The following is a 25,434-nucleotide window of genomic DNA, read 5'->3' as shown; positions in this document are numbered from 1 at the left end:
ACAACGGTTCCACTTTATTTTTTTAAAAAACAATAAATAGTCTTTAAATAGAACTGGGAGGGAGGAGGGAGGTGCGAATGAAGACCAGTTCATCTGGAGGGAAAGGAGGGGCGCAGGGGAGGCCCTGCTCTCCAACTTCCCCTGCTGCATTTCATCCAGGGTTCCCCCGCCCACCCGAGGCTCCTCTGCGACTGCAGGGTGGGGAGGGCAGTGGCCTTACATGCGCAAGGCAAAGCACAAATACATAGAACTGGCCCTGGCCCTGGGAACTGGCCAGGGCCCCACAACAAAGGGCTGGGGCTGGGGTGGGGACAACCTCACCAACGCGGGCTCCTGGTTTCAAACAAAGCTGCAGGAGCTGCGCGGGGCAACTACCCTCTCAGTCACGCTGAGGGGGCGGGGGCGGGGCTGGGTCCCGGCAAGCTCTCGATTTCTCCGCCAGCAGCTGGTAGAAGGGCTTGGGGGTCCCCCAGTCTTCGTCCTCGCTGTCGGAGCTGCCCTGCTTCACGATGCGGTTGTGCTGGCGGCTGAACCTGCGGGCCTTGATGCTGTGGGGAGATGAGGCCAGACAGGACGCTTCCTCATTCACCGCCCCCATCTCCGTCCCACCCCAACCCTTTGGCCTCGGCACCAGCCAGGTCCCGGCCCAAGGGGGAGGCCAGAGTTTCAGCCCACCTGGGCTAACCTAGGGCCTCCCAAGTCCTGCTCTCTAAGACTTTTGGACTCAGCCAGGGGGCCTCTGCTGGAGCCCATATTCCTGGGATGAGGCTGGCAATTGTGACACACGCGTGTTTCAGGTGCCGCTTTAGGCAGGCACCAGCCCCCTGGAGTTGGTGGCGAGGACCGAGGGCGTCAGGATCAGAGCGGGGCAGGAAGCCAAGCATCCGGAAAGTAAGGCTATGCTCTGAGGCACTAACTCCATGTGGCAGAGAAGGCAAAAGAAACAGGGAAAAGGGTCCAAGTCCCCACGGAGCTGTTGCTCCTGAGCTTCAAGGTGCCACCTCTCCACCGACATCACTCCCAAGTCTTTCATAAAAGTTTGACCACAAGCCCGGTGTAGCAGGGCACCCCTGTAATCCCAGCATCCAGGAGGCCGAGGCAGGAAGATTGCTGTGAATGTGAGGCCAGCCTGGGCTCCATAGTGAGATCAAGGCCAGCTTGAGCTACAGAGTAAGACCCTGTCTCAATTTTTAAAAAAAGACAAACAAATCCTCAGCCTGGTAAACTTGCAACCCATTTCCAACACCGTGAGGCACAAAGTTGTGAATATGAGGAGTCAGTTAAGGGTCGGAGTGGCCCCTCAGCCCCCAACCATGCTGGCTGGGGAGGGGCCTTCTCACCAGTATGGTTTCCGCTCCTTCTGGGTCATCACCCGCCACAGCTGGGCCAGCTCCTTGGTGGCTGCTGTGGACGCAGTACCAGGGCAGGCTCTGGGACAGGAAGGAGGGGGAAAGGAGGTCAGGGGCGGCCTGCAGGTATACTGGCTTGGGTGGGGGCCAGTGATAGGACCATACGAGGGTTCCTGTCTTCATGCCTGCTGCCTGGCAAGGCCTCCAGAGGCAAGGGTCTAAGAAGGAAGTGCACTTTAGTTTATCTTTGTTTGTTTGTTTTGTCTTTTTGAGACAGGGTCTCCCTGTGCAGTTCGGCTGGCCTTGAGCTTACTTTGTAGCCCAGGCTGTTCTTGAACTCGCAACGATCCTCCTGCCTCAGCCTCCTGAGTGCTAGGATTACAGGCATGGGCCACCACTCCAAGCAGGAAGTACACTTTAAATGGTTGCTCTTAAGGGAGTGCACAGGGTCGCAAGGGAGTGCAGGGGTCCTGTAGCCACTGCTCCCCCAACCCACTGGCACCTGATCTTCCTGGGAAGGAACCAGCTGTCATGTGCTGGTTCCTTGGCTTTGGTCCTGCAGTGACTGGGTCAGGGTTGGGCCCCTGATCTATCAGAACTGATTCTAGGAGTCAGGCGTGGTGGCGCACCCCTGTAATCCCAGTACTTGGGAGGCTGAGGCAGGAGGATGGTTGCGAGCTCGAGACCAGCTTGGGCTACAAAGTGAGCTCAAGGCCAGCCTGAACTGCATAGTGAGACCCTGTCTCAAAAAGACAAAAAAAAAAAAAAAGAATTAATTCTGGGAATCTTTATTTGAAACTTTAGAGACAAGAGCCGTCCTTCCCTGGAAGGCTGCTAGAGTAGCAGACAGAACCTGAGCCAGGAGCTCCTGGGACCACTGTGCCACCAACATGCTGGAGGACGAAGCCCGCCCAGGAGAGAGGGGCAGAGATCCCAGGCAGCAGTGTTCCAGCCTTGCGTCTGAAGGCAAGTACACCGCCTCTCTGCTTTGAGTTATCTAAGCCTGTTAATTTCCTTTTCTGTCAACTCTGGGGTTTGAGTCGGGTTGCCTTGTACACAGTAGAAGCCACTGCTGTACAGCAGCTGGGGAGACCAGATGGTCTAGGGGTTCAGACAATGAAGGTAGGGTAGGGCCCTATGAGGGGCCACTGACGACTCCCACCCACCGGATATACGGCTTCCGGTTCATCCTGCAGAACATGATGAAGCCGTTGACACACTTCTTCTTCACCTGCGGTGGGCAGGGGACTTTCTTGCTCTCCTTGGGCTTCTCAGGGCCCTTGCTGGCCCGGCCCTTCCTGCCCTTCCTCCCAGAGGCAGACAGGATGGAGGACCGCTGGGTGGGGCTCCACGTGTAGTCGTCATCCTCCTCCTCCTCCTCCTCCTCGTCACTGGAGGGCTGGGAGCCCTCGGGGTCGGCCTGTGTCCCGAGAGGCACAGAGGTGAGCGAGGGCAGGCGAGGCCCATCCACCCTCGGAGGTGGCCGTCCCTCTCACGTCCCTCTCACCTCTTCCTGTTCCGACAGGGAGTCCGTGTCAGTGTCAGAGCTGGAGCTAGAGGGTGCCTTGTTGGTGGCACTCAGCGAGAGGTAGCAGTGGTCCAAGGAGACTGAGGACTGGCACAGGCTGTAGAAGTCAGGGGGGACCTCGGGGGCTCCAGAGAGGGCATCCTGGGCCAAATGAAAGAAAGATGGGGGCATCTTCCCACGCACCGATTTTCCAGGGCATAACTTGAATGTTAGAAACCCTTATTCCTCTTCACAGCCCTTGGGCCATGGAAGCAAATGTCCTAAGTTCCTACAGCGAGCAGAGGGGCTGGATGGGCCCCAGCCATGGCCTTCTGTTCTGGTGCAGGAGCTCCTCAGCCCCGCGGTTCCCTGTCGCTCAGCATGTGCGGCACCCTGGACAAGTCTTAACTTCCCTGAGCATCGATTTCATCTATGAGACAGTGGTCGCAATACAGGCCTTGTGGGTCCGAGAAACACATCCTGTAGCACTGGCGTTTACTAAGAGCTCTTCTGATAGCGTCTGTGTTTGTTTCCACTGCCAATTCAGCTACTCATGGAGGCAACACTAGAGGAAAAAGGGGCTGGAGCTGGGCCTGCCTCTCAGACACTGGGCTCCTGAAGCGTGCAGGGATGCACGGTCAGCCAAGCCCCGGCATGAGGCAATCTTGGCTTTGGTCTCTATTCTGACTGAGGACTCTCGGGGTCTCTCTCCTAATTTTAGTGTCTGCGTGTATAAAATGAGGCCACGAGGACCCTGGTCTATGGAGCAGCTATACCATCGTGCAGGCCCTGGTGGCTGCACTGAGTGTTCAGGGAGGGCAGCGAGTGTAGGGGGACGAGGAGGAGCAGAGGCAGGAGCAGACAGAGAATGGCATGGCCGGGGCCCTAAGGTTGAGGGCAGTCACACACGAAGAGGGTGTGGGTGGCCAGAGCCTACCTTCTCCTGGGGAGCCATAAGCATGCAGGCAGAAGGTGGAGACTCGGGATCTAAGAGCACCTCTTCAAAGAGACCTGTGGGGATCAGAGGGCTGCTGAAAAGAAAATACTTTCCAGCCTGAGCTTCACCCTGCAGGCTGGGGTCTCCCACTCCAAGTCCCCTCACAAGCCAGCTCCCTTGGAGCGCCTCCAGCCCCCGGCAGAGTGTGGGGCTCTCTGCTTCAGGCTCCTGGAACCTTGCCCTTGCCACACAGTCTGTAAACGCCCCTGTGCTGGGCCATCACTCCCGGAGTCAGGGCCTGGGCAGACTCACCTCTGGGCTTCCCGCGCGGCCCGCACAGGCCTGAGCACTTGGTAGCATGACTTGTAAATGAGCTAAGTGTCTGGTCCTGGCCTGGAGGCTCACCTTGGGTCAGAAACATAGTGTCATCCTCCAAGATCTGTTCTGGCAGCAGTTTGCTCGGGGAGCTGAAGAGGGAAGGGCTGAGTCCTAGGATCGTGCCTGGGTGGCCTGTTGCACTCCAGGTAGGGACCTGGGGAGGTGGTAAGACCAGCAGATTCTCTGAAAAGGAAACAGAGGACTCAGGAGTACGGTCAGAGATTGTCCCCTTCCCCGGCACAGCAACTGGCAGACATAGGAAAAGTGACTGTCGCTTTTTCATTTGGAATTCCAGAACTTCATTTCCTGGTAGAGGAAATTAAAAGGTTATGATGCTTACTGCTATGTCAGGGATAGCACCAAAAAACAAAAAAAGAATTTTTTGTGAATAATGTGCCAGATCCAACAGATGGACTGTGGCTACCTGCAGCTCTGGGGTAAGAAAGGTTCTGAGGTAGCGCCTGGGCTCAAGGAATCAAAGTGATCATTGTTTAGCAATGTCTATAACTGACGGTGGCGTGACAGTACATTTGCTATCCCTGTGCTTCGCAGATCCCAGTTTCTTCTCCGCCAGAGGAGTCTTCAGAAAGAAGCTGAAAGAAGCCCACAGCCTACAAGGAGGAGAGACAGTTTCAGTCACCTTGGGCGCTCCCCTCCGGGATACCGACAGGAAGCCAAGGGTCAGCATCTGGGACTTCCTTGTCCACCTCCTCACTGGAATCATAGAAGACGATCTGCTGCCTGTAAGAGGTAGAATCAAGAGGCAGACAAAGAGGCCCGGCCCAGGGGCGGCTGTGTGATCGCTGTGGGTGTCTCGTGGCCAAATGTGTCCTGGCTTCGGGGAGCTCACTTGACTGAGGCTCCTGACCTCAAGAAGCTTCACATCTTTCGAGGAGAGATGAGCGGATAAGCAGAGGCCGGTGATGAGTTTGGGGGTGCCTGTGATGGAGGGCTTCTGGGACTGGGGGGCAAATGGGGAAGGGCACAGTGAGCTCAGCCCGTAGGATGGATAGCTCCTCAGGTGGACCAGGGAGAGGGCTGTGCAGGAAGAGGGCCAGAGTGAAAAGCTCACAGGGTGAGGGAACAGCTCATGGGGGAACTGGGAATATTTCACACTGCTAAGTATTTAAGATTCATGGGTTAAGGGTACGAGAGAGGCTGACATGGTGAGGTGCGGCCACAGAATATCTCTCTGCCAATAAGACCTGGGCACAAAGAAAGGCTTTGGGTCACAACTGACACGGTCAAGGACTGTGTGTCAGAAGTCACTCAGTCAAGTGGGAAAAGGCCAGAAGAGGCAGGAGCCAGGCAGCCCAGCGTGGAGGCTGCGACCACGGTTCGCGAGATGTGAGTCAGGCTTTCCTGTGTGTGCGCCGGCGGAGGACAGACCTGGCCTCGTGCCTTGGGACCCCGCAACCGCGCCAGACCACACGCTTCAGCCTCACCCACCAGCGCCCTTGGGGTTCCCCTACCTGGGATAGAACGGTGTCTCACTGAGGAAATAGGTCATTCCATCCCCGCTCTCATCCTCAAAGGCAGGATCAAGCTTGTCATCCTGGAGACCATTTGTACCACAGAAGCCTAGGGGTAAATCAGGGCAACCACCCCTGTGTGTCGGGCTCAGGGGACGGAGAGGTGCCGGGTTCTGCCACCCAGCTTTCCCCCAACCTAGCCAACTCCTCAGGCTTCAGGGGCTCTGTGTGAGGCTGGGGTACCCGGTCACACCCGCATTTCTTAAAGCCCACCTCCTCATCAAGAGCTGTAATGATGATAAAATCTTAAAGTGGAACAAAGACAATGATAGCAAACCAATATCCAGCGCTTACTTTGACCAGCCCTGCTGTTATTAACCCGTAGGTAAACAGCGGCAGAGAGATCAGTGTGACTTGTGGAGGTCACACAGCTGGCAGAAAGATCCATGAAGCCCCTCCTGAGCCCCAGGCTGGGTCAGATACACCTGCTGGGGCCCCCAGGACGTCAGGATCACTTCCGACAACCGGCATCTCCTAACACGGGAGACTCCTTCACTGCACTGTGAACTTGGTCACTTAAGGTGTCACAGGCAACCTGCACGTGGGCTGGCCCAGGGGAGGGGGTCAAAGAATAGGGGCTGATGGACAAGCAGAGGAGCCGGTTGCCCAGCGTGTTGAAGCCACTGGGAGGCAGGACCTTGAATTCACGCCGCCGCCTCCTGCCCCGCGTCTGCTAGACGCGTCATTGCTCCTTCCCAGCAGCTGCAGTGACAAGGGGGTGACGAGAGAAGGGCTGGCTGCTGGAAGGGAAGCCTGACAAGGAGGGCCTGCCTTATTCCCCGTTCTAAACCTAAGGCTGACACAGGAGGTGACCTGGATTTTGTCCTTTCCTTTGACCCACGACAGAGCCTAGGAAGAAATCTGGGAGCGGGGTCATTCTCCGGGAAGTGACAAGTAGTGTCTGCCCTGTCCACTGTTGTACTCCCAGCTACTAGGGCTGTGTGTGGCTCACAGCAGATGCCTGGAAAACAGCACTGAGGAAAAGACTAAATTCATTGTGAAGAAAGAGACCAACTTGTGAGGTGCTCAAAGTCGATGTTGTGGGCCATATCCAACAACAACGTCAGCTGGGCTCCTGCTTCTCCAGCTCCATTTCCTTCTTGAGACGAGGACAGCGCAGGCTTCCGGGGATCGCAGGCATCAGGGCACCTTGGAGGGGTGACGGTCCTTCCCATGTTCTCTTCTTTCTGGTCTGAGGGTGTCACCAGCTTCTTAGGCGAGTCCAGTGCCAGAAAGCGGCGAGACTTCTGGGGCCAGGTCTGGGGTTCTGACAGAGCAGAGGGACAGGTGTCACATGTGCCGCTGGCGGGGCCTCCTGTGCTCTGTGCAGATGCTGTCAAAACTTTCTCTGAGCCAGCTGTAGTGGGGCACGCCTGTAACCCTAGCCCTAGGGAGGCTGAGGCAGAGGACCACCACGAGCTCAAGGCCAGCCTGAACTACATAGCAAGACCCTGTCTCAAAAAAACAAAGCAAAACTTTCTCTGGCCTGGTCACTCCCCACCCTTTTGGGCATGCCCAGATCCTCAAGTAGAGGTCATTTACTCCAACCTCTGTCCACACACTTCCTGAGCCCTAACAAACAAAATGTGCAGTTGATCTGATGTTCCTTCCAAAACCAATGCCACCTGATGTTCTGGATGTGACGCATGGACAGGAATTTTTTTCAGACCACTCCACGTGTTTCAGATGTGTAGCCAGAGTTGGAAATCAATCATTAGGTCCCATTTTGCAGATGTGGAAACTGAGGCTACACAGGGGAAGAGCAGTGAGTGGGTAGTAAAGCTGGAGTGGGATGGAGGACTCCCCACGTGGGTCTTTCTATCATCACACACTCCTGCTGCCCTGGCCCAGGAATGAGGACAGACCGCACGAACGATAAACAACAAGAGCAGCATCCATTCCTGGGGCCTGCCCAGTGCCTGTTGTACGCGCTGCTTCAGCAGAGTGTGTGCAGCCTTTCCACGGCCAGAGCCCAGCCCGTGGTAGGCACTGCACTTCCCAGTGAGGAGCCAGAGGCTCAGAGAACGGCCCTTTCAGGGCCCCAGCACTCCTGCTAGGAGGAGTGAGGAGCAGACCCCAAGGTGACAGCCTCCCTGGGCAAGGAGCCCTGCTTCCATTCGGTCCTGCTTTCTGCTCAGCCTCCACTGAAGGCTTGTACCTGCTGCTTCTTGGGTCAGCTTCTTCTTCCGAGGTTTCTCACAGGTCCCCCAAAGGTGGGAGTTCTGAGAGCATGGAGAACTGGAGGGGGTGGAGTGTCTCCACCTGACTGGGCCTGCGGCTGGGTTCCAGCCCAATCCTGGCGGGATGGAAGAGAAGGTCAGAGCCCCCAAACCCAACCATCTTCATCCATCACACCTCCTGCCCGCCAGACAGCACCCACAGCCTCCAGCTGGGCGAGTTCCCAGGCTGACCCTGCTCCTCAGGGCGACCGTACAAATGTGGAGACTGATATGGGAAGAAGTCGGACTCGCCTGTGGTTGCACAGCCAGGAGGCAGAAGTACAGTGTGAAAACTCAGGGTGCCCAGAGTGAGCCTGGGCCTTGGCAAAGAGCGTGAGCGGACCCTTCCTTCCCCGGTGCTTGGCCCTCTCCTCCGCTCCACACCTGCTCCTCCTTCCAACCTCCTCAACCCAGTGAGGGTGCCACCCCCAGCGCCGGGGCCCTGCTAAGCCTCGCCCTCGAGTATACCCACCTCTGTGCACATTCTCAGCTCTGGTGCTAGCTTAGGCCTCACTGTGTTTTGTCTAGAGACGCTCCTAAAAGGATTTTCTCATCTTGATTCCAGTTTCTCCCTCAATAACCAGTCCTCTACACTAGATGTCAGGGACCTCGTTCTAAAACAAACAAACAAAGCCCCACACCCCCGCAACAAAAAACAAAGTCTAATCATAACTTTCCCTTGCTTCAAATCCTTCAGTAAGGGCAGAGGATGTAGCTCAGTGGTACAGATCTTGCCTCATCAGGGCGAGGCCCTGGGCTCCATCACCCCAGCACCATTTAAAAGTACATCTATTCTGTGCGTCCTTCAGTAAATCTCATCGTCCTCACCTCCCTCCACAGCTGTGCGTCAGAAGCCCTTCAGAACCTCCTTCCTACCAAACCCGTGCAGCCGCATCTGCCGTCCTGCCTGTGCATTTTATGTTCTAGTGACGGTGACGGCCCTGGGCACCTGCGGTACAGCTTTGGGTGGCTGTGCACAGGCACCATCTTACTTTTTTTTTTTTGTCTTTTTGAGACAGGGTCTCGCTATGCAGTTCAGGCCGGCCTTGAGCTCACTTTGTAGCCCAGGCTGGTCTCGACCTCACAACGATCCTCCTGCCTCAGCCTCCCGAGTGCTGGGATTACAGGCATGCACCACCATCTTACATTTCCTTAAGTGGATTAACGCCTTAATTCCTGTGACAAACACAGTTGCATTTTACAGATGATGGACCCAAAGTACATGGAGACTAAGGTCACCAAGATGCATCTGAATCAGAGTCCGGCTCAGGAGCCTGCACAAGTCATCTCAGTGCTACCGTGTCCCTCCACTCAATGCGCGTGGCTGGGCTGTCCCCAGACACTGCGCACGCTCTGGCTGCTCTTGCTTGGGATATTCCTTTGATCTGCCGGGGTCCTCCCTTTTCCTAGTGTCCTTGAAGCGCCACCCCCACCCCCCAAGCATCCTGCGTGCCTTTCTGATGTTTCCCATCTGCCAGGCCGTGAATCCTGGGGGCAGAGAGGAGAGCTGGACTCATCTAAGCCACAGGGATTTGGCTCTTAAGAGGCACCAGGAAATGCTGGCTGAACTGCTTACCCGCAAGTCCACCTTCCTCATTGCTGAGGTAGAATTTGAGCAAGGCCTTGACCACATCGATGGCTCTCTGGAGGTACTGTATGTAGTGCAGGACGTGCAGCAGAATCTCCTTCTGCCTCCAAAAGAAAGACTGATGAGCCAAGGAGCCAGGGCTCAGGACTGGTCCCTACCCACCCACTTGCTGTTCGGAGAGCTGTTCCTATTGTTTTGTTTTGAAACACTGGGAATTGAGTCCAGAGAGCCTTGAGCTACATCCACAGCTCTTTTTATTTTTTGAGACAGGATTTCACTAGGTTGTCCAGGCTGGCCTTAAACTTACAATCCTCCTGCCTCAGCCTCCTGAGTAGCTGGGATTACAGGTGTGTACCGCTATACCCAGTCCTATTCTTCTGTTAAGCCCGCACTGTGCCCCAGGGAGACACAGGGTACAGCTGAGGAAACTGAGTCTCAGTGCGGTCAAGGGGATGTGGAGAGTGAATCCGGTTAGCCTGCTTTCTGGTCTGGTTTTTTGGGACACATTGCTCAGCTTCTGACCACCAGCCCTTTGCTCATGCTGTATTTCCTGTCTGCAAAGCCCTCCTCCTCTCCCCAGAAGTTCCCGCCCACTGCCTCTTTTTCTTCTGAGTCTCCGCACAGCAGTCTCCTCTCCCAGCACTGTGCACCTCCCTGACCTGTCGCACCTACACTGGCTCAGCTGCCCTCCTCAGTGCTCTGCGCCTCTCCCCAAGGCACTTGCTACACTGTTTTATAATCATCCCTTGATGTGCTGTTCTCGCCACTGACTCTACACTAGTTGGTGGTGAGCCTGTGTCTAGCTGAGTTCTGTACACCAGACACACAGAATGGAGAGGTTGCTCAGCCAGGGACCGCAGAAGGAATGGATGTCCCCACAGCACTCAGCAGCATCCTCCTGCCCAGCGGGTGGAATCTCTAACACCAACCAGTGAATACCTCCTGAGCTGCTGTTGGAGACACAAAGCTACAAAGGAGTACTGCGTGTGAAGGGCCAGGTACGTTGCGGCAAACTAGATATGCTTCATTTGCCACCACAGACTTTACAGTCTAGGGAGATCCTATTCACCTCACAACTCACTCAAAATTATTGACTGCAATAAGCACTGTGAATAAAACTGCACAGCAACAGGAGCCGAGCATATAGCTCAGTGGCACAAGCACCTGCCTGGCAAGCACAAGGTCCTGAGTTCAATTCCTGGTACAAAAAAAAGATTCCAGAATTAGGCCTCTCTGAAGGAGCAGCATTTAAACCAAGGCCTATGAGTGCAAGGAATCAGCCAGGTGAAAAGGTGAGGGAAAAACACTAGTAAATATTTTGTAAATCGTAGTAGTAATAATCTTCCAACTGCAAGCCAGGAAACAGGGTCTTATGAGGGATCTTAGGTGAAACTTCTGTAAAATATAACGCAGACAGATGCTCACTGAAATGACGGAGCATGAGCTACAGAAGCTATAATCTAACTATGTGATCTAAGAAATACATATGACATAGGCAAAAGAACACAAGTTCCGAAGGGCCTGGACCCTATCTATAGTTTATGACTACACATCAAGAACAGGTCTTTTCAGTTACTTTGCCAGGCCTTGGTTTTCTCATCTGTACTATGGGAATGAGGATATTTGCTTAGGCTCAGAGGATTATTGTTAGGACTAAACAAATGACTGTGTGCGAAACTGCCTAGCAGAGTTCACCTCATACACTACTTATCTAATAAATGCTTAGCTGAATGCAGGCATTGGGGTGCACACCTGTAATTCCAGCACTCTGGGAAGCTGAGGCACAAGGGTTATAAGTCCAAACTCAGCCTGGGCAACTTAGTATGACATGATTTTAAAATAGAAAATAAAAATAGGCTGGGGATGTAGCACAGTGTGAAGGCCCAGGAGTCAATCCCCCATACTGAAAAAAAAAAGCTTAGTCAGTCTTTGAATGAGATTGCTTTTATCAGGTTCTCAAGGGATTAAATAAGAAAAAATATAACTAGAATATCATCTTACTGCAGAAAGAATGGCTATCATCAAGAAATCAAAGAACAACAAATGCTGGTAAGGCTATGGGGCAAAAGGAACTCTTCTACATTGTTGGTGGGAATGTAACCTAGAACAACCACTATGAAGATCAGTATGGAGATTCCTCACAAAGCTAAAACTAAAATTCCATTCAACCCAGCTACTCCTCTTCTAAGAATCTTCCCAAAAGAGTTAAAGTTACCATAGTACATTGATGAATGCACACTCATGTTTACAGCAACACAACTCATAACAGTGAAATCTTGGAAACAGTCAACAGAGGAGTGGATAAGGAACATGTGGTATTTATACACCATGGAGTGCTACTCTGCCATAAAGAAGGATAAACTTGAGGTATTTGTAAATGGATGTACCTCAAGACCATGATGTTAAGTGAAAGAAATAAGATACACAAGTTTAGCCAGGCGTAGTGGCGCACGTCTGTAATCCCAACACTCGGGAGGCTGAGGCAGGAGGATCATTGTGAGTTCGAGGCCAGCCTGGGCTACAAAGTGAGCTCAAGGCCAGCCTGAACTTCATAGTGAGACCTTGTCTCAAAAAAAGACAACAATAAAAAAAAGATACACAAGTTTAAATATTGTATGTTTTCTCTTATATGTGAAACCCAAGATATAAATAAAGAACAAAATAAAGAATGAATCACAGAAAGCAGGGAGATCTTTTTCAAATGGGAGGGGAACAAGAGCTGGAGGAAGGTAAAGGAAGGAAGGGAAAAGAGATCAAAAATAAGAAAGAAGAAAATGGAAATGGAGCTTTCTCTAATGGGAAGTTGGAGGGAGCAGGGAAGGATGGGAGAGGAAGGGGACCAAAAAGAATTAAGATGTATTATATACAGGTACAAACTCCACACACTAAATTTAATCATTATGTACTACAAACATGTAGTAATAAAACATTTTAATTAAAAAAAGAAAAAATATCTGGGTGTGGTGGCACATGCCTGTGATCCCAGCACTTGGGAAGCTGAGGCAAGAGGATCTCTGTGAGTTCAAGGCCAGCCTGAACTACATAGTGAGATCCTGTCTCAAAAAAGAAAGAGAAAGAGAGAGAGACAGAGAGAGAGAGAGAGAAAGGGAAGCAGGGATGGAGGGAGGGAGGGAAGAAGGAAGAAAGGAAGGAAGGAAGGAAGGAAGGAAGGAAGAATATAGTTAGAGCATAAATTTTTTCAAGTGTAGATTCTGCCATTTTTAGTTTAGTATTTCTAACACCAGGCCTGGCACATGGCTGGCATGCACTAAGATGAGTTCTTTGTAACGGTGACATAATATGTAAATGTTATCTATTAAGACTAGATTAAAGATTTTTCACAGAAGGCAACTGGGCATTATTCTTGTCTTCAGAATAGAGGTTTAGTTCTTGACACTCTGGGAAGACCAGTTGGCAGCTACACCTAAGGCCCAAATCTCAAAGACCTTCTACAGGTAAAAAAGATGGATCTTATAGCCATCTGAACATAGGGAATTCATATAATCATTCAACAAACATCTACTGAGCGCTGAGTAACAGAGTTGCTGATGGGCTCAGGCCTTTGGAATGAGACACTAATATCTTCCTCGTTTTCTCACTTACTTCCATTGAGTGGTTCTGTGTCTCTGGGCAACATGACCCCTCTGCCCTTCGATTTCCTTAAACCAAAAAATCACCCTACTCATACATATGTCACAACCCTTGTGGGAAGTTGAAATGAGAAATTATGCCTATGATGCTTAGTGTTCAAGGTCTGACACTTGGAGCCCTCGATAAGTTGGGAGCAATGTTTATTGTTATCTGGGCCCTGTGGGTGCTGGGAATGGAGATATGGCAGACTTCTCCACCTAAAGGGAATCAGAAGCCAGGCACTGTGGTGTACACCTGTAATCCCAGCTACTGGGAAGGCTGAGGCAGGAGGATCTGTCAGTTCAAGGCTAGGGGCCAGGGGTATAGCTCAGCTACTTAAGCGCTTGCCTGGCAAGCCTGAGGTCATGAGTTCAATTCCTGGTACCAAAGACAAAAACAAAAACAAAACAAAACAAAAAAACAAGGCCAGCTGAACTACATAGCAAAACCCTATCTCAAAAAGATGACTAAAAAAACCCATATAAACAAACAAACAAAAAATACACTTCTGGTCACACTAGGCCCACCCAGATACTCCAGAGGAATTACCTCATCTCAAGATCCTTAACTCACTGACATCTGAAAGTCCCTTTGCCGTATAAGGCAACATATTTATAGGTGCTGGGAACTAATATGTGGACATCTTTGGAATTGGGATGTGGACTGTTTGAGGAGTTTTTCCTCTGTCCTCAAATATCTGCATATTTAATGTGATAGGTGTGATAGGTACTTGGGAAGCTAACAATGGTAAGGGCACGGTCCCCTGCCTTTGAGAATGACAGTCAGATCAAGGGTCAGGCAGCATTTTGTAGCAGACCTGATGCCACACACCACATCCCTTAGAATTTGCCCCAGGTCTCGCCTTCATTTTTTTCCTTTTCTTGCTTTCATACTGAAAACTGAATTCAGGGCCTCTGTACTGAGCTACATCCACAGCCCTTTTTATTTTTTATTTTTTTATTTTTTTTTGGTACTGGGAATTGAACTCAGGACCTTGTGCTTGCCAGGCAGGCGCTTATTCTCTACAGCCCTTTCTTTCTTTCTTTCTTTTTCTTTCTTTCTTTCTTTCTTTCTTTCTTTCTTTCTTTCTTTCTTTCTTTCTTTCTTTCTTTCTTTCCTTCCTTCCTTCCTTCCTTCCTTCCTTCCTTCCTTCTTCCTTTCTGAGACAGGGTCTTGCTATGTAGTTTTGGCTGGTCTTAAACTCACTATGTAGCCCAGGCTGACCTTGAACTCTCAGCAATCCTCCTGCCTCAGCCTCCCAAGTGTGGCATCACAGCTGGCTCTATGTTTTTTTTGAGACAGGGCCTGGCTATGCATTCCAGGCTGGCCTTGATCTCACTATCGAGACCAGGCTGGGCTCAAGCTCTAAGTGATCCCCCTGCCTCAGCCTCTTGAGTGTTGGTATTCCAGGTGTGCCACGATGCAAAGCACAAGGGTCTTTGTAAGAAGGAGGAGGGTCAAAGGGAGAGAGGGCAGAGTGACAACAGAAACAGTAGGAGACAAGAGAAATTTGAAGATTCTGGGTTGCTTGCTTTGAATGGGTCATCAGGAGCCAAGGAGTGTAGTCCGTCAACCTCTAAGAGCTGGCAAAGGGAAAGGCAACAGATCCTCTCATGGACACAACCAGCCCTGCTGACACCTTGACTCTAGACCAGCAAACCTGATTTGGGACATCTGACCTCTAGAATTATAAAAGAATAAAGCTGTGCCATTAAAGCCGCTAAGTTTGTGGTGATTTGTTATAGCATGCCTAGGAAACTCATTCAAATACCTGCTATAGAGAAATATTTAGGAGGAAAATTCTACATGACATGGTTGGTGATGGATGGAATGTGGTGATCAGAGGAATGCCCATCTTAGGGTCAGGCAAATCTCTCGAGAGACACCCACTCCTCTGAGCCTATTTATTTTTTATTTTTTTTGAGACAGACTCTCGCTATGCAGTTCAGAGTGGTCTTGAGCTCACTCTGTAGCCCAGGCTGGCCTCAAACTTGCAACGATCCTCCTGCCTCAGCCTCCTGAGTGCTGGGAATACAGGCGTGCGCCACCATGCCCAGCATCTGAGCTTCTCTAAATCAGGTCAAATATTCCAGGGGGCACCAGATATCCCTGTGTTCAAATTCACATCTTCCTGATCGATTCTAAATTCCCAGGGAAGGACTGGGTCTCAGATTTCTTTGCCTCCTTTGTGACAATCAGAACAGATTCTGGCATCCAAAAATCTCCCCACAAAGGGCCAATGAAAGAGTGAGTAAATGAGAGACCCTGTCTCAAAAAGACCAAAAAACCAAAAAAAAAGGTTGAGTAAATGAATTGAATGAGTGGAAATATAGCAAGAAATCATCTCACCAACCCTTCAAGGTCTGGGTCTCACATTAAGCTGTTCCCACTGCGAGCAAGGTGTGAGCCTGGCACTGTGTGCACTTACTGAGAACCCTACTGGGATACCCAGAGAAACCTGATCTGTTCCTACCTCGGGTGGAAACCACAGGTCCCAAAAGCAGGGGCCTCAGGAGGAAACTGACATTTATTCAGGGCATGCTATGCGCTAGGCCTGTCAGAGCTATAATGTCATTTTGGCCTCACCATATCTCTGAGGAGCAGGAATTATTTTTCCTTATTTTACACTCAGGAATCCTGAGGCTTAGAGACGTTGGGTAGCCCGAGGAAACGGTCCAGAGACCCGTAGCTGTGAAGCCAGAGGGCACAAGCCTGGGGCTGTTTGACGTCTATTCTTCCCTCCCAGCTCCCCCGGCCTCTTCTGTGCAAAAGAACAACCCCCGACCCCAATTCTAGTCATGGGCTCTCAGCTTCCTGCAAATTCCCATTTAGAGAAGGGCCATTCCCTTTCCAAGGCTGTCTCTGAAAGGCTCTGTCTAGCTTTCCCAGGACAGGCTCCCCGCTCACTGCTCTTTGAAGAACTGGCTCCCTCATCCACTTCCCCTTCTCCTGTCCCCGCACCTTGGTGAGCTTCTTGGAACCAGGCTTCAGGGTCACAGGTATCAGCAGTGCCAGCTCCTGCAGTTGGGTGGTGTGGTTTTTCTTCTGATTCCTGTTTTGGGACAAGATCCTGGGTTTCATTAGGACATCCAGAACTGAATTTGGGATCTGACCCCCAAATCTATTTTAGTGTTCCCCATCTCTAGGTTGTCCCCCACCGGCACTCCATGACACATAAGACAGAGTCCTAGGCTTCTTCTGGTCTCATTTTCCCTTAACTCCTGGACCTATTGGTCATCAAATCTTTTTGTTTGTTTGTTTGTTTTGTTTTTTGAGACAGGGTCTCACTATGTAGTTCAGGCTGGTCTTGAACTCACTTTGTAGCCCAGGCTGGCCTCAAACTCACAACGATCCTCCTGCCTCAGCCTCCCGAGTGCTGGGATTACAGGCGTGCGCCACCACGCCCAATTCGGTCCCCAAATCTTGCCTATTCCTCTTCCCATCCTTTCCCCCCACCCCCACAGCCTTTCTTTAGGGCATACTGATATCCACAAACCTTCCACCTGTCCTCCTCCATCCATACTCTGTAATTGTTTAGCTCAGCGGCAAAGCGCCTGCCTGGCAAGCGCAAGGTCGTGAGTTCGGTTCCCAGTACCGGAGAAAAACAAAAAAAAAAAACAAAAAAAAACAAAAACATCCATACTCTGTAAGAAGCAGGGTAAGCTTCCTGAAACACAAGTCTGACCAAGTCACTCTTCTTCAAATCCCTCAAGGTCATTCCATTCTTAAGTATCACGTTTATTTGTTTTTTAAGATTGGGTCCTGCTATGTAGTCCAGGCTGGCCCTGAACTCACTATGTAGTGTAGGTTGGTCTCAAACTCATAGCAATCCTCCTGTCTTACCCTCCTGAGTTCTGGGATTACAAGGCTGTGCCACTGCACCCAGCAAATATCAAGTTGAATTTTTTTTTTTTTTTTTTGGTCTTTTTGAGACAGGGTCTCACTATGCAGTTCAAGCTGGCCTTGAGCTCACTTTGTAGCCCAGGCTGGTCTTGAACTCGTGATGGTCCTCCTGCCTCAGCCTCTCGGGTGCTGGGATTACAGGTGTGCACCACCATGCCCAGCAAGTTGAACTTGTTAATACAGCTTCTAACATCTTTTCTCTTCCTAGCCTGGCCCATCTAACCACTCTGGTTTAATCCTTACTTTCACTCACTGGAATCAACTGACCCTCATTCCACAGGAAGAGGGAGGGACCACTAAACTCCCAGGCCCTGCGTTCACACACATCTCTGATCCCTGCACCAGGCTGTCACCTAGGTGGAAGAACCTCTGTATCCTCCATCCTTCTCCCCTAACACACGGCAACACAAAGATGCTGGAGTCCTTCCTCCAAAGGGCACACCACTGCCACTGCTTGCAACTCCTTCAGGGCTGTCTGAACACCTCTGTCATCACCAATCCCTATCCCACCTTCCTTCAGGGTCCACTTCAGTCACTTTCTCATCGTCTCTCAATGTCTGTAACACTTTGTGTCACTTGTAGTATGGCCAGACCAAAACTGCTCTCTTGATGACGGATATATTTTAGCTCCAATTTATACTCCTGAACTGACAATACCTGACTGCCAGGCCCTGCACAGGACCCTGTGGTGAAGGAACGGGATGATTCAGGCACTGCCCTTGAGGGCACATGGGGATAGTGTGGGAGACACACTTACTACTATCCTAACCAAACTCTGGATTCCTGAAATAAGTGTTATGGCTTATATGAAGATGTTCTTCAAGGCCAGCCTGAACTGCATGGCAAGACCCTGTCTCAAAAAAAAAGCCCCCAAGAGCCAGGCATGGTGGCGCATACCTGTAATGCCAATACTCGGGAGGCTGAGGCAGGAGGATCATTGTGAGTACGAGGCCAGCCTGGGCTATAAAAATGAGTTCAAGGCCAGCCTGAACTGCATAGTGAGACCCTGTCTCACAAAAACAAAACAAAACAAAGAAACAAACAAACAAAATAGCTAGGTGTGGTAGCACAGGCCTGTAATCCCATCACTCGGGAGGCTGAGGCAGGAGGATCCTTGGGAGTTCAAGGCCAGCCTGGGCTACATAAGTGAGTTTAAGGCCAACCTAAACTGCACAGTGAAACCCTGTCTCAAAAAGAGAAAGAAAGAAAGAAAGAAAGAAAGAAAGAAAGAAAGAAAGAAAGAAAGAAAGAAAGAAGGAAAGAAAGAAAGAAGGAAAGAAGGAAAGGAAGACCGGATCTGAATGTATACTTGTAATGTCAGCACACAGGAGGCTGAGGCAGGAAGACTGCTGCAAGTTTGAGGCCAGCCTGGGCTACATAGTAAGTTCAAGGCCAGCCTGAACTACATATAAAGACAAACTGAGCCCCCCAAAATCAATCAATCAATCAATCAATCAATTAATCAATCAATCTAGATGACCCGCAAGAGCCTCATGCACTCATAGGGGTAGTTTCTGGAAGATGACTGAATCTTGGAGGTCATAGCTTTCTTGCTGTTAGGAGGTGGGGTCTGGCTGGAAGGGGTGGGGCACTGGTGGTGTGACTTACCTCCCTCCCTAGCTCCTAGCTTTGCTCTGCTTCCTGGCTGCCATAACATAAGCAGCTTTCCTTCCCTCATCTCCTTCCCCCAAGCCTTGCTGCCTTGGAGCCAACTAACTGTGGACTGAAATCTCCAAAAACTATGAGCCCAAATAAAGCTCTCCTTTAAATTGTGGGTGTTGGGTATTGTGTCTCAGTGACTAAGGCAGAATCTTTTTCACCCATTCATTTAGCAATTATTGAGCACCTACTGTATGCCCGGAAGTATCACAGGTGACAAGGATAAACTTATAAAGAATATAGCCCCCCCCTTGGGAGGACATAGTTGGGGATAGTCTTTGACAAACTGCCACACTACAAAGTATAACATTATAACTACAACCAGGACAAGTGATATAATTTTGGGAGTATTACAAATGAAAATGTGGGATCTTTTATTCAGAATGAAGGATTTCTGGGCCAGGGCTGGGGATATAGCTCAGCGACATGGCACCTGCCTCGCAGGCACAGGGTCCTAAGTTCAATTTCTGGTTCAAAAAAAAAGAATTTCAGGGCTGGTGATACAGCTCAGTGGCACAGCACTTGACTGGCAAGTATGAGGTCCTGAGTTCAATTCCCAATACCAAAACAAACAAACAAAAAAACCCAACCAGAATTTCATCAGGACACGTGGCACACATCTGTAATCCCAGCACTTGGGAGGCAGAGACAGGAGGATTGCTGTGAATTTGAGACTAGCCTGAGCTACAAAGTGAGTTCAAGGCCAGCCTGACCTATATAGTGAGACTCTGCCTCAAAAAATAAAATAAAATAAAATAAAATAAAATAAAATAATAAGGGCCCTTGGAGTCAATTCTTAGTACTGCCAAAAGAAATAAATAAAGAAATACAGTAAATAAGGGCTGGGACTATAGCTCAGAATGAAAGCCCTGGGTTCAACCCCTAGTACTGGAGAGAGAGACAGAGACAGAGACAGAGACAGAGAGAGAGACACAGAGACAGAGAGGAGAGAGACAGAGAGATGGGGGCTGGATGTGGTGGCATATGACTGTAATCCCAGCACTTGGGAAGCTGAAGAAAGAGTATCCCTAAGAGTTCAAGGCCAGCCTGGGCTACACAGTGAGTTCAAGCCCAGCCTGAACTATGTAGTCAGACCCTGTCTCAAAACCACCCCTCCAAATAAAAAAGATGGACTGTGTAATCCTGAGTACTGAAAAAAAAAAAAAAATCAAGCAAGACAGATGAGAAGAAAACATGAGCTCCATCATTCGACCCTCCTAGGCACAAGGCCCAGTATGACTGCGTGCTCACACACCCACGAAGCTGGCCCTGATGAGGGTAAAGGAGAGGTGTTCCCTGGTGTTACAGAAGCGGAGAATGTCAAGCTGCCAAAGCGAGTACAACAGCGAGCTTTAACCTAATAAGTGAGGACCTAATCAGTGCGGGCTTTCCTGAGGAAGTACACATGGACAGACCTGTCCTGAAGGTGAAGAGGGAACGAAAACATTCCAGATGGAGGGAACATGCGCAAAGACCCCACAGCACGAGGAAGCATGGAGAATTCAAAAGAAAACTGAAGTGCCTGGAGCGCACAAAGCAGGAGTGCTGCGGGGGACACCCAGCTGGAGGAGGCAGAGGCCACATGAGGCTGGGGATCGCAGGCCCACAGTACAGAGGACTTTTGCCTTTATCCTAAGACCAAAGGGAAGCTGTTCAGGGCTCTATGTAGAGGACACCAACCTTAGTTCACAGTCTCAAAATCTTTATGAGCACAGGAGACCATACATATTGGTAACTGAACTAAGGAATTAAAGAAAAATAATCATCACTTGATCTCCATGACCTCCTCACGTCACAGAAACCATAACTTGCAGGGAAAGAGGGACTGAGGATTCTTTTTTTTTTTTTTTTAATCTGAGCTGGTTCAAGAACTCTTGGGCTCAAGTGATCTCCAGCATCAGTTTCCCCAGTAACCTGTGATTCTATCCTTAAAAGAAAAATTAGTGCTCACCTACAGTGTATGAAGTCCTGGATTAAATATGTACCATGAAAGGAAGGGAAGAAGGAAAGAAGGAAGACAGAGGGAAGGGAAAGGGAGGGAAACAGGGTGGGTAGACCTCTAAGCCTTTCTGGCCCTCACTTTTTTTTTTTTTTTTGGTTTTTTTGAGACAGGGTCTCGCTATGCAGTTCAGGCTGGCCTTGAGCTCACTTTGTAGCCCAGGCTGGCCTCAAACTCACAACGATCCTCCTGCCTCAGCCTCCTAAGTGCTGGGATTAGAGGAATGCGCCACCACATCCAGTTGGCTCTGATTTTTTGTTTTGCCCATCACTGTCATTTTGTCCTAGAAGGGCCCTTGGAGCCCCAGTGAGAAATGACAGAGAAGCACGGAAGAAAAATCATCCAAGTTTTTGTAAATTGAAGATGCTACCTGATCATTCCTAAGAGGGCTTCACATCAACTATAGTTCCTGAGTGTTTACTGTGGGTGTTTTGTTTTGTTTGCAGTACTGTGGATTAAACTCAGGGCACTGTACATGCTAGGCAGGTGCACTACCAGAGGTACATACCCAGCCTTTTTATTTTAAGACAGAGTCTCTCTGAGTGGCCCAGGCTAGTCTCTAACTTGTGATCCTCCTGCCTTAACCTTGATAGTAGCTGGGACTATAGCCATGTGCCACCACACCCAGCTTTTACTTTTGTTTTGCAAAATCCCTGAAGAACCTGGGAAAACATAGACATAGAAGAAAAATCAGAAGCAAAAGCTGACTGGGAACCTCAAAATCCTGGTACATACTGGGCAGCAGTTCTGAATAGTTACAACCTGGGCTTTGCCCTAAGGGCCTTCAGGACCTGGGTATTCCCTCCCAAAGTTACCTCTACAGATGCTTCTCAGGTTAGCTAATTTCTTTCCTCAGTCTATAATATTAATCCGCTAGTCCCCGCTCTGCCTTCTGGATCTGCAGGGAACAGATCAATTTAGCCACAGGGGTCCTCACCTGTTTTTCTAAACTGCCAAGTTTATTTCCTCCTTCAGGCCTTTCCTATTCCTTCTGACCAGAATATTCTTTGGCCCTAATCGTGGGTGGACAGGTGGGGGTGTTCTAGGGATCAAATACAGTTTTTGCACTGAGCTACATCACCAGCCATTTTTTTATTTTGAGTTGGTATCACTGAGTTGCTAAATTGGCCAGGCTGAGTTTGAACTTTAGACTTTCCTGCCTCAGCCTCCCAGATTGCTGGGATTACAAGCATATGGCAACATGCCTGCCTTTTTGCCTTGATTGCTGCATGGGTGGTTTCTTCTTTGTCATTCAAGCATTTAGTTTAAATCTAACCTCCTTTGAGAGGACTTTTGTAACCACCCAATCTACATAAGCACAGTCTTTATTACATCCCTCAATCATTTATCAGCATCTGATGCCTTACTTTTAAGTACTTATTATAAATTGCAAGAGAACAGGAATTTTTGCCCTTCCTGCTGTATCTCAGGCTGATTTATCCATTAGTTGCAGTAAGCTTGGTACCTAAGGCCTGTGACACTTTTGGGGGTTTGTGGAAATGTTTTTCTTTTAAAGTAGAAGAAAAATTGATATAAAAATCTGTGTTGAGCCGGGCATGGTGGCGCACGCCTGTAATCCCAGCACTCAGGAGGCTGAGGCAGGAGGATCGTTGTGAGTTCGAGACCAGCCTGGGCTACAAAGTGAGCTTAAGGCCAGCCTGAACTGCATAGCGAGACAATGTCTCAAAAAGACCAAAAAAAAAAAAAAAAAAAACAAAAAAAACAAACCCCAAATAAACAAAACTGTGTTATATTTGTAAATATCAACCCTACTGGGTTTTTTTGTTTGTTTTTTGAGACAGGTTCTCACTATGTAGTTCAAACCAGCCTTGAATTCACTGTGCAGCCAAAGTTAGCCTTGAACTGGCAGTAATCTTTCTGCCTCAGTCTCCAGAGGGCTGGCATTGTAGGTACCCACCACTTATCCCTGACTATTGTAATTTTCTTCTTAACGAAGGAAAGGAATCAAAGAGAAAAAGTTACTTATACGATGTATGGATCTTTTTTTGTGTGTGTGTGCTGGGAATCGGGACCTTGTACTTGCCAGGCGGGCGCTTGTGCTGCTGAGCTATATCCCCGGTCCCTGAGAAAAAGTTACTTAGGTCCCACAAGTCATAATATAACCCTGTTCTTACTGTTAGCTCCTAGAATCATGCCTGGCACTTAGCAGGTGTTCAATAAAAGACTGTTAAAGTAATGATGCTGCTTCTGTCTTATGATAGCCTCTGTCTTTTGAAACAGCAAATGGCGCCAGGCGTGGTGGTGCATGCCTGTAATCCCAGCACTCATGAGGCTGAGGCGGGCGGATCATTGCGAGTTCAAGACCAGCCTGGGCTACAAAGTGAGCTCAAAACCAGCCTGAACTGCATAGCGAGACCCTGTCTCAAAAAGACCAATAAATAAATAAATAAATAAAATCAAAAATAAATAAATAAAGCTAGTGTTGGTATGCTTGTCTAGCATGCATGTACAATGCCCTAGGCTCAATCTTCCCAAAAAGAACTGAATCCCACCACCCAATCTGCTCTAGCATGTGCAAGACTTAAGAAAAGTTAGCCTGACATGGTGCATGCCTGTAATTCAAGAACCCTTGGAGGCTGAGATGGGAGGACTGAAATTTCAACCCAGTGTGGGCAACTTAGTGAACTTTAAGTCCTACCTCAGCTTCCCAGGGTGCTGGGTTCAGGGGTGTGTGGCACCATATCTGGCCAAGATCCAGCTTTTGAACCAGATAAACTAGGATTCAAATTCTAGCTTTGACACTTGTGGTGTGACTTTGGGCAAGTCCTTCCATCTTTCTGAGTCCCCCCTTTTTTTTCTCACTCATAAAATAGAGGTGGCTAGGAAAAAAAGGGTCTTTCTGAAAGGTGTTTGGATAGTAGTTACAAGCGCCTGGCTGGCAAGCGCAAGGTCCTGAGCTCGAGTCCCAGTACCAAAAAAAAAAAATGGGTAGTAGTTGCCACATAGGTACTGCTATGAAATATCACCTCAAGAGAAGATGAACAGTCATTTGTCAGAATGATTTATAGGTAAGAAACGTTAGAGAATGGGGTATAGTACTATATGGGCTGATTATAGTTGAGAATGGCTGCTTTTACTTAACCAACACCCAAACCCCTCTTTTCTGTATTCTTTGGGCAACCACTCCCGCTCCTCTCTGGTGCCTATGTTTAAGAATGTTGACCTCATCTTCCCTTTCCCAGGAGAGGAGTGGAGAACTAAGAGCCTGTCAAGAGGAGTCACAGTGATTGGCTCAGGGTTTGGCCAATCAGAGTCACTCAATGCTGGCGTTGTCAAGCTGGCTGGAGAGAGACTCGAGCTACAAGGAAGCCAACATACACAACAGCAGAACCACGAGAGGCAAATTCCTGGCACTTGCTTAATCCCCCCCAAACAACCAAGTGTGACACCCCTAAATTTTGTGTTTAAATGATCCAACAAAACACCATTAGTACTTAAGCTACTGTTCTCTTAATTGCAACTAAGAACCTTTATTAATACTATTAAAGATCCCATTTCTAGAAAGAGGAAAGAGACCAATTGCTGGTGATGTCTGGGATTCCAGGAGGAATTGGCAGCAAAGTTAGGCAGTCTTCATTTTCTTCATGGTACTCCTTCTGAGCACCTAAACAGAAAGCCTGAACAAAGGAGATGCTTGGGGCTGGGGATTTAGCTCAGCGGCACAGCGCCTGCCTGGCAAGCGCAAGGTCGTGAGTTCGCTTCCCGGTACCGGAAAAACAAAACAAAACAAACAAAAAACAACAAAGGAGATGCTTAATTTTGGAGTTAATAAATCAATTAAGATAGCTGGATGGAAGGTCACTGGGGAGACCATAGGAATAAGATAAACTCTATTTGTCCTTTATCTAGATTTTGGAAGAAGGGAGAAATGATCCAAACTTCAATCTGTAAATCCCCTCTGTAAGAGTCCATGCATGAGGTCCTGAGTTTGATCCCCAGTACACACAAACATACAAAAATCCTGACATTTGGTAAGTGCTTGATGGATACATGAATGCATGCATGATTTAAAGAAAGGAAGGGCATTTAGGAAACTCAGAATGGGGGCTTGTTATAGCTCAGTGGTAGAGGGCCTGCCTACAAGCGTGCACAAGGCCCTGGATTCAATCCCCAGCACTGAAGAAAACACACTAAAAAAATCTGCGAATGTTAAAGTCTATAAGGACCTTAGAAGTGATCTTTGCCAATTATCTCAGAGCTCTCTGAGCTGGGAAATGGCAGGAATATCCTCTGCCACTTCCTTGTACCGTTGTAAGGATTAACAGATACTACACAATCAAAGGGCTTAGCAAAGAGTCTGGCAACCAGTAAATATTCAGTAAACATTATGTTATTATTATTCAAACAGAGTGGTTAGAACTGTGAGGGCTATAAAGGAAGTCATTACCTGTCACCAGGACCCAGGGAACTGGCTTTAGGCTGTTCAAAGGAACACAAGTGTCCACTGGAACCCAACATCTGCAAAAAGAAAAATGAATTATTTGGGACTCCAGAAGGAATGGGGTGGCTAGGCATAGTCGTGCACACCTATAACCCCAGTAGTTGGGAGGCTGAGGCAGGAGGATCGCTGTGAGTTCGAGGCCAGCCTGAGCTACAAAGTGAGTTCAAGGCCAGCCTGAACTGCATAGCAAGACCCTGTCTCAAAAAGACGAAACAAGGGGGCTGGGGATTTAGCTCAGCGGCAAAAGCGCCTGCCTGGCAAGCGCAAGGTC

The 25,434-nt window shown here is 49.3% G+C and overlaps 1 protein-coding gene across 1 annotated transcript in view; it reads right to left on the bottom strand.

Moving 5' to 3' along the window:
- Positions 1-25,434, bottom strand: part of Bhmg1 (basic helix-loop-helix and HMG box domain containing 1) — a 27,288-nt gene continuing 1,854 nt past the window's right edge. The window contains 13 exon segments of the mRNA XM_013509504.1: positions 1-548; positions 1,341-1,430; positions 2,516-2,769; positions 2,821-3,018; positions 3,794-3,867; positions 4,199-4,354; positions 4,812-4,912; positions 5,644-5,752; positions 6,719-6,970; positions 7,862-7,999; positions 9,499-9,610; positions 16,102-16,192; positions 25,110-25,180. Of these exon segments, the coding sequence (XP_013364958.1) occupies positions 380-548; positions 1,341-1,430; positions 2,516-2,769; positions 2,821-3,018; positions 3,794-3,867; positions 4,199-4,354; positions 4,812-4,912; positions 5,644-5,752; positions 6,719-6,970; positions 7,862-7,999; positions 9,499-9,610; positions 16,102-16,192; positions 25,110-25,180 (1,815 nt within the window). The 3' untranslated portion in view covers positions 1-379.

Source organism: Chinchilla lanigera, unplaced genomic scaffold (genome assembly GCF_000276665.1).
Source record: "Chinchilla lanigera isolate Chin_1 unplaced genomic scaffold, ChiLan1.0 scaffold00173, whole genome shotgun sequence".
In the NCBI taxonomy this organism is placed as follows: domain Eukaryota; kingdom Metazoa; phylum Chordata; class Mammalia; order Rodentia; family Chinchillidae; genus Chinchilla; species Chinchilla lanigera.
Note: the sequence above shows the minus strand (reverse complement) of the source record. Positions and strands in the feature narration are given on the sequence as shown.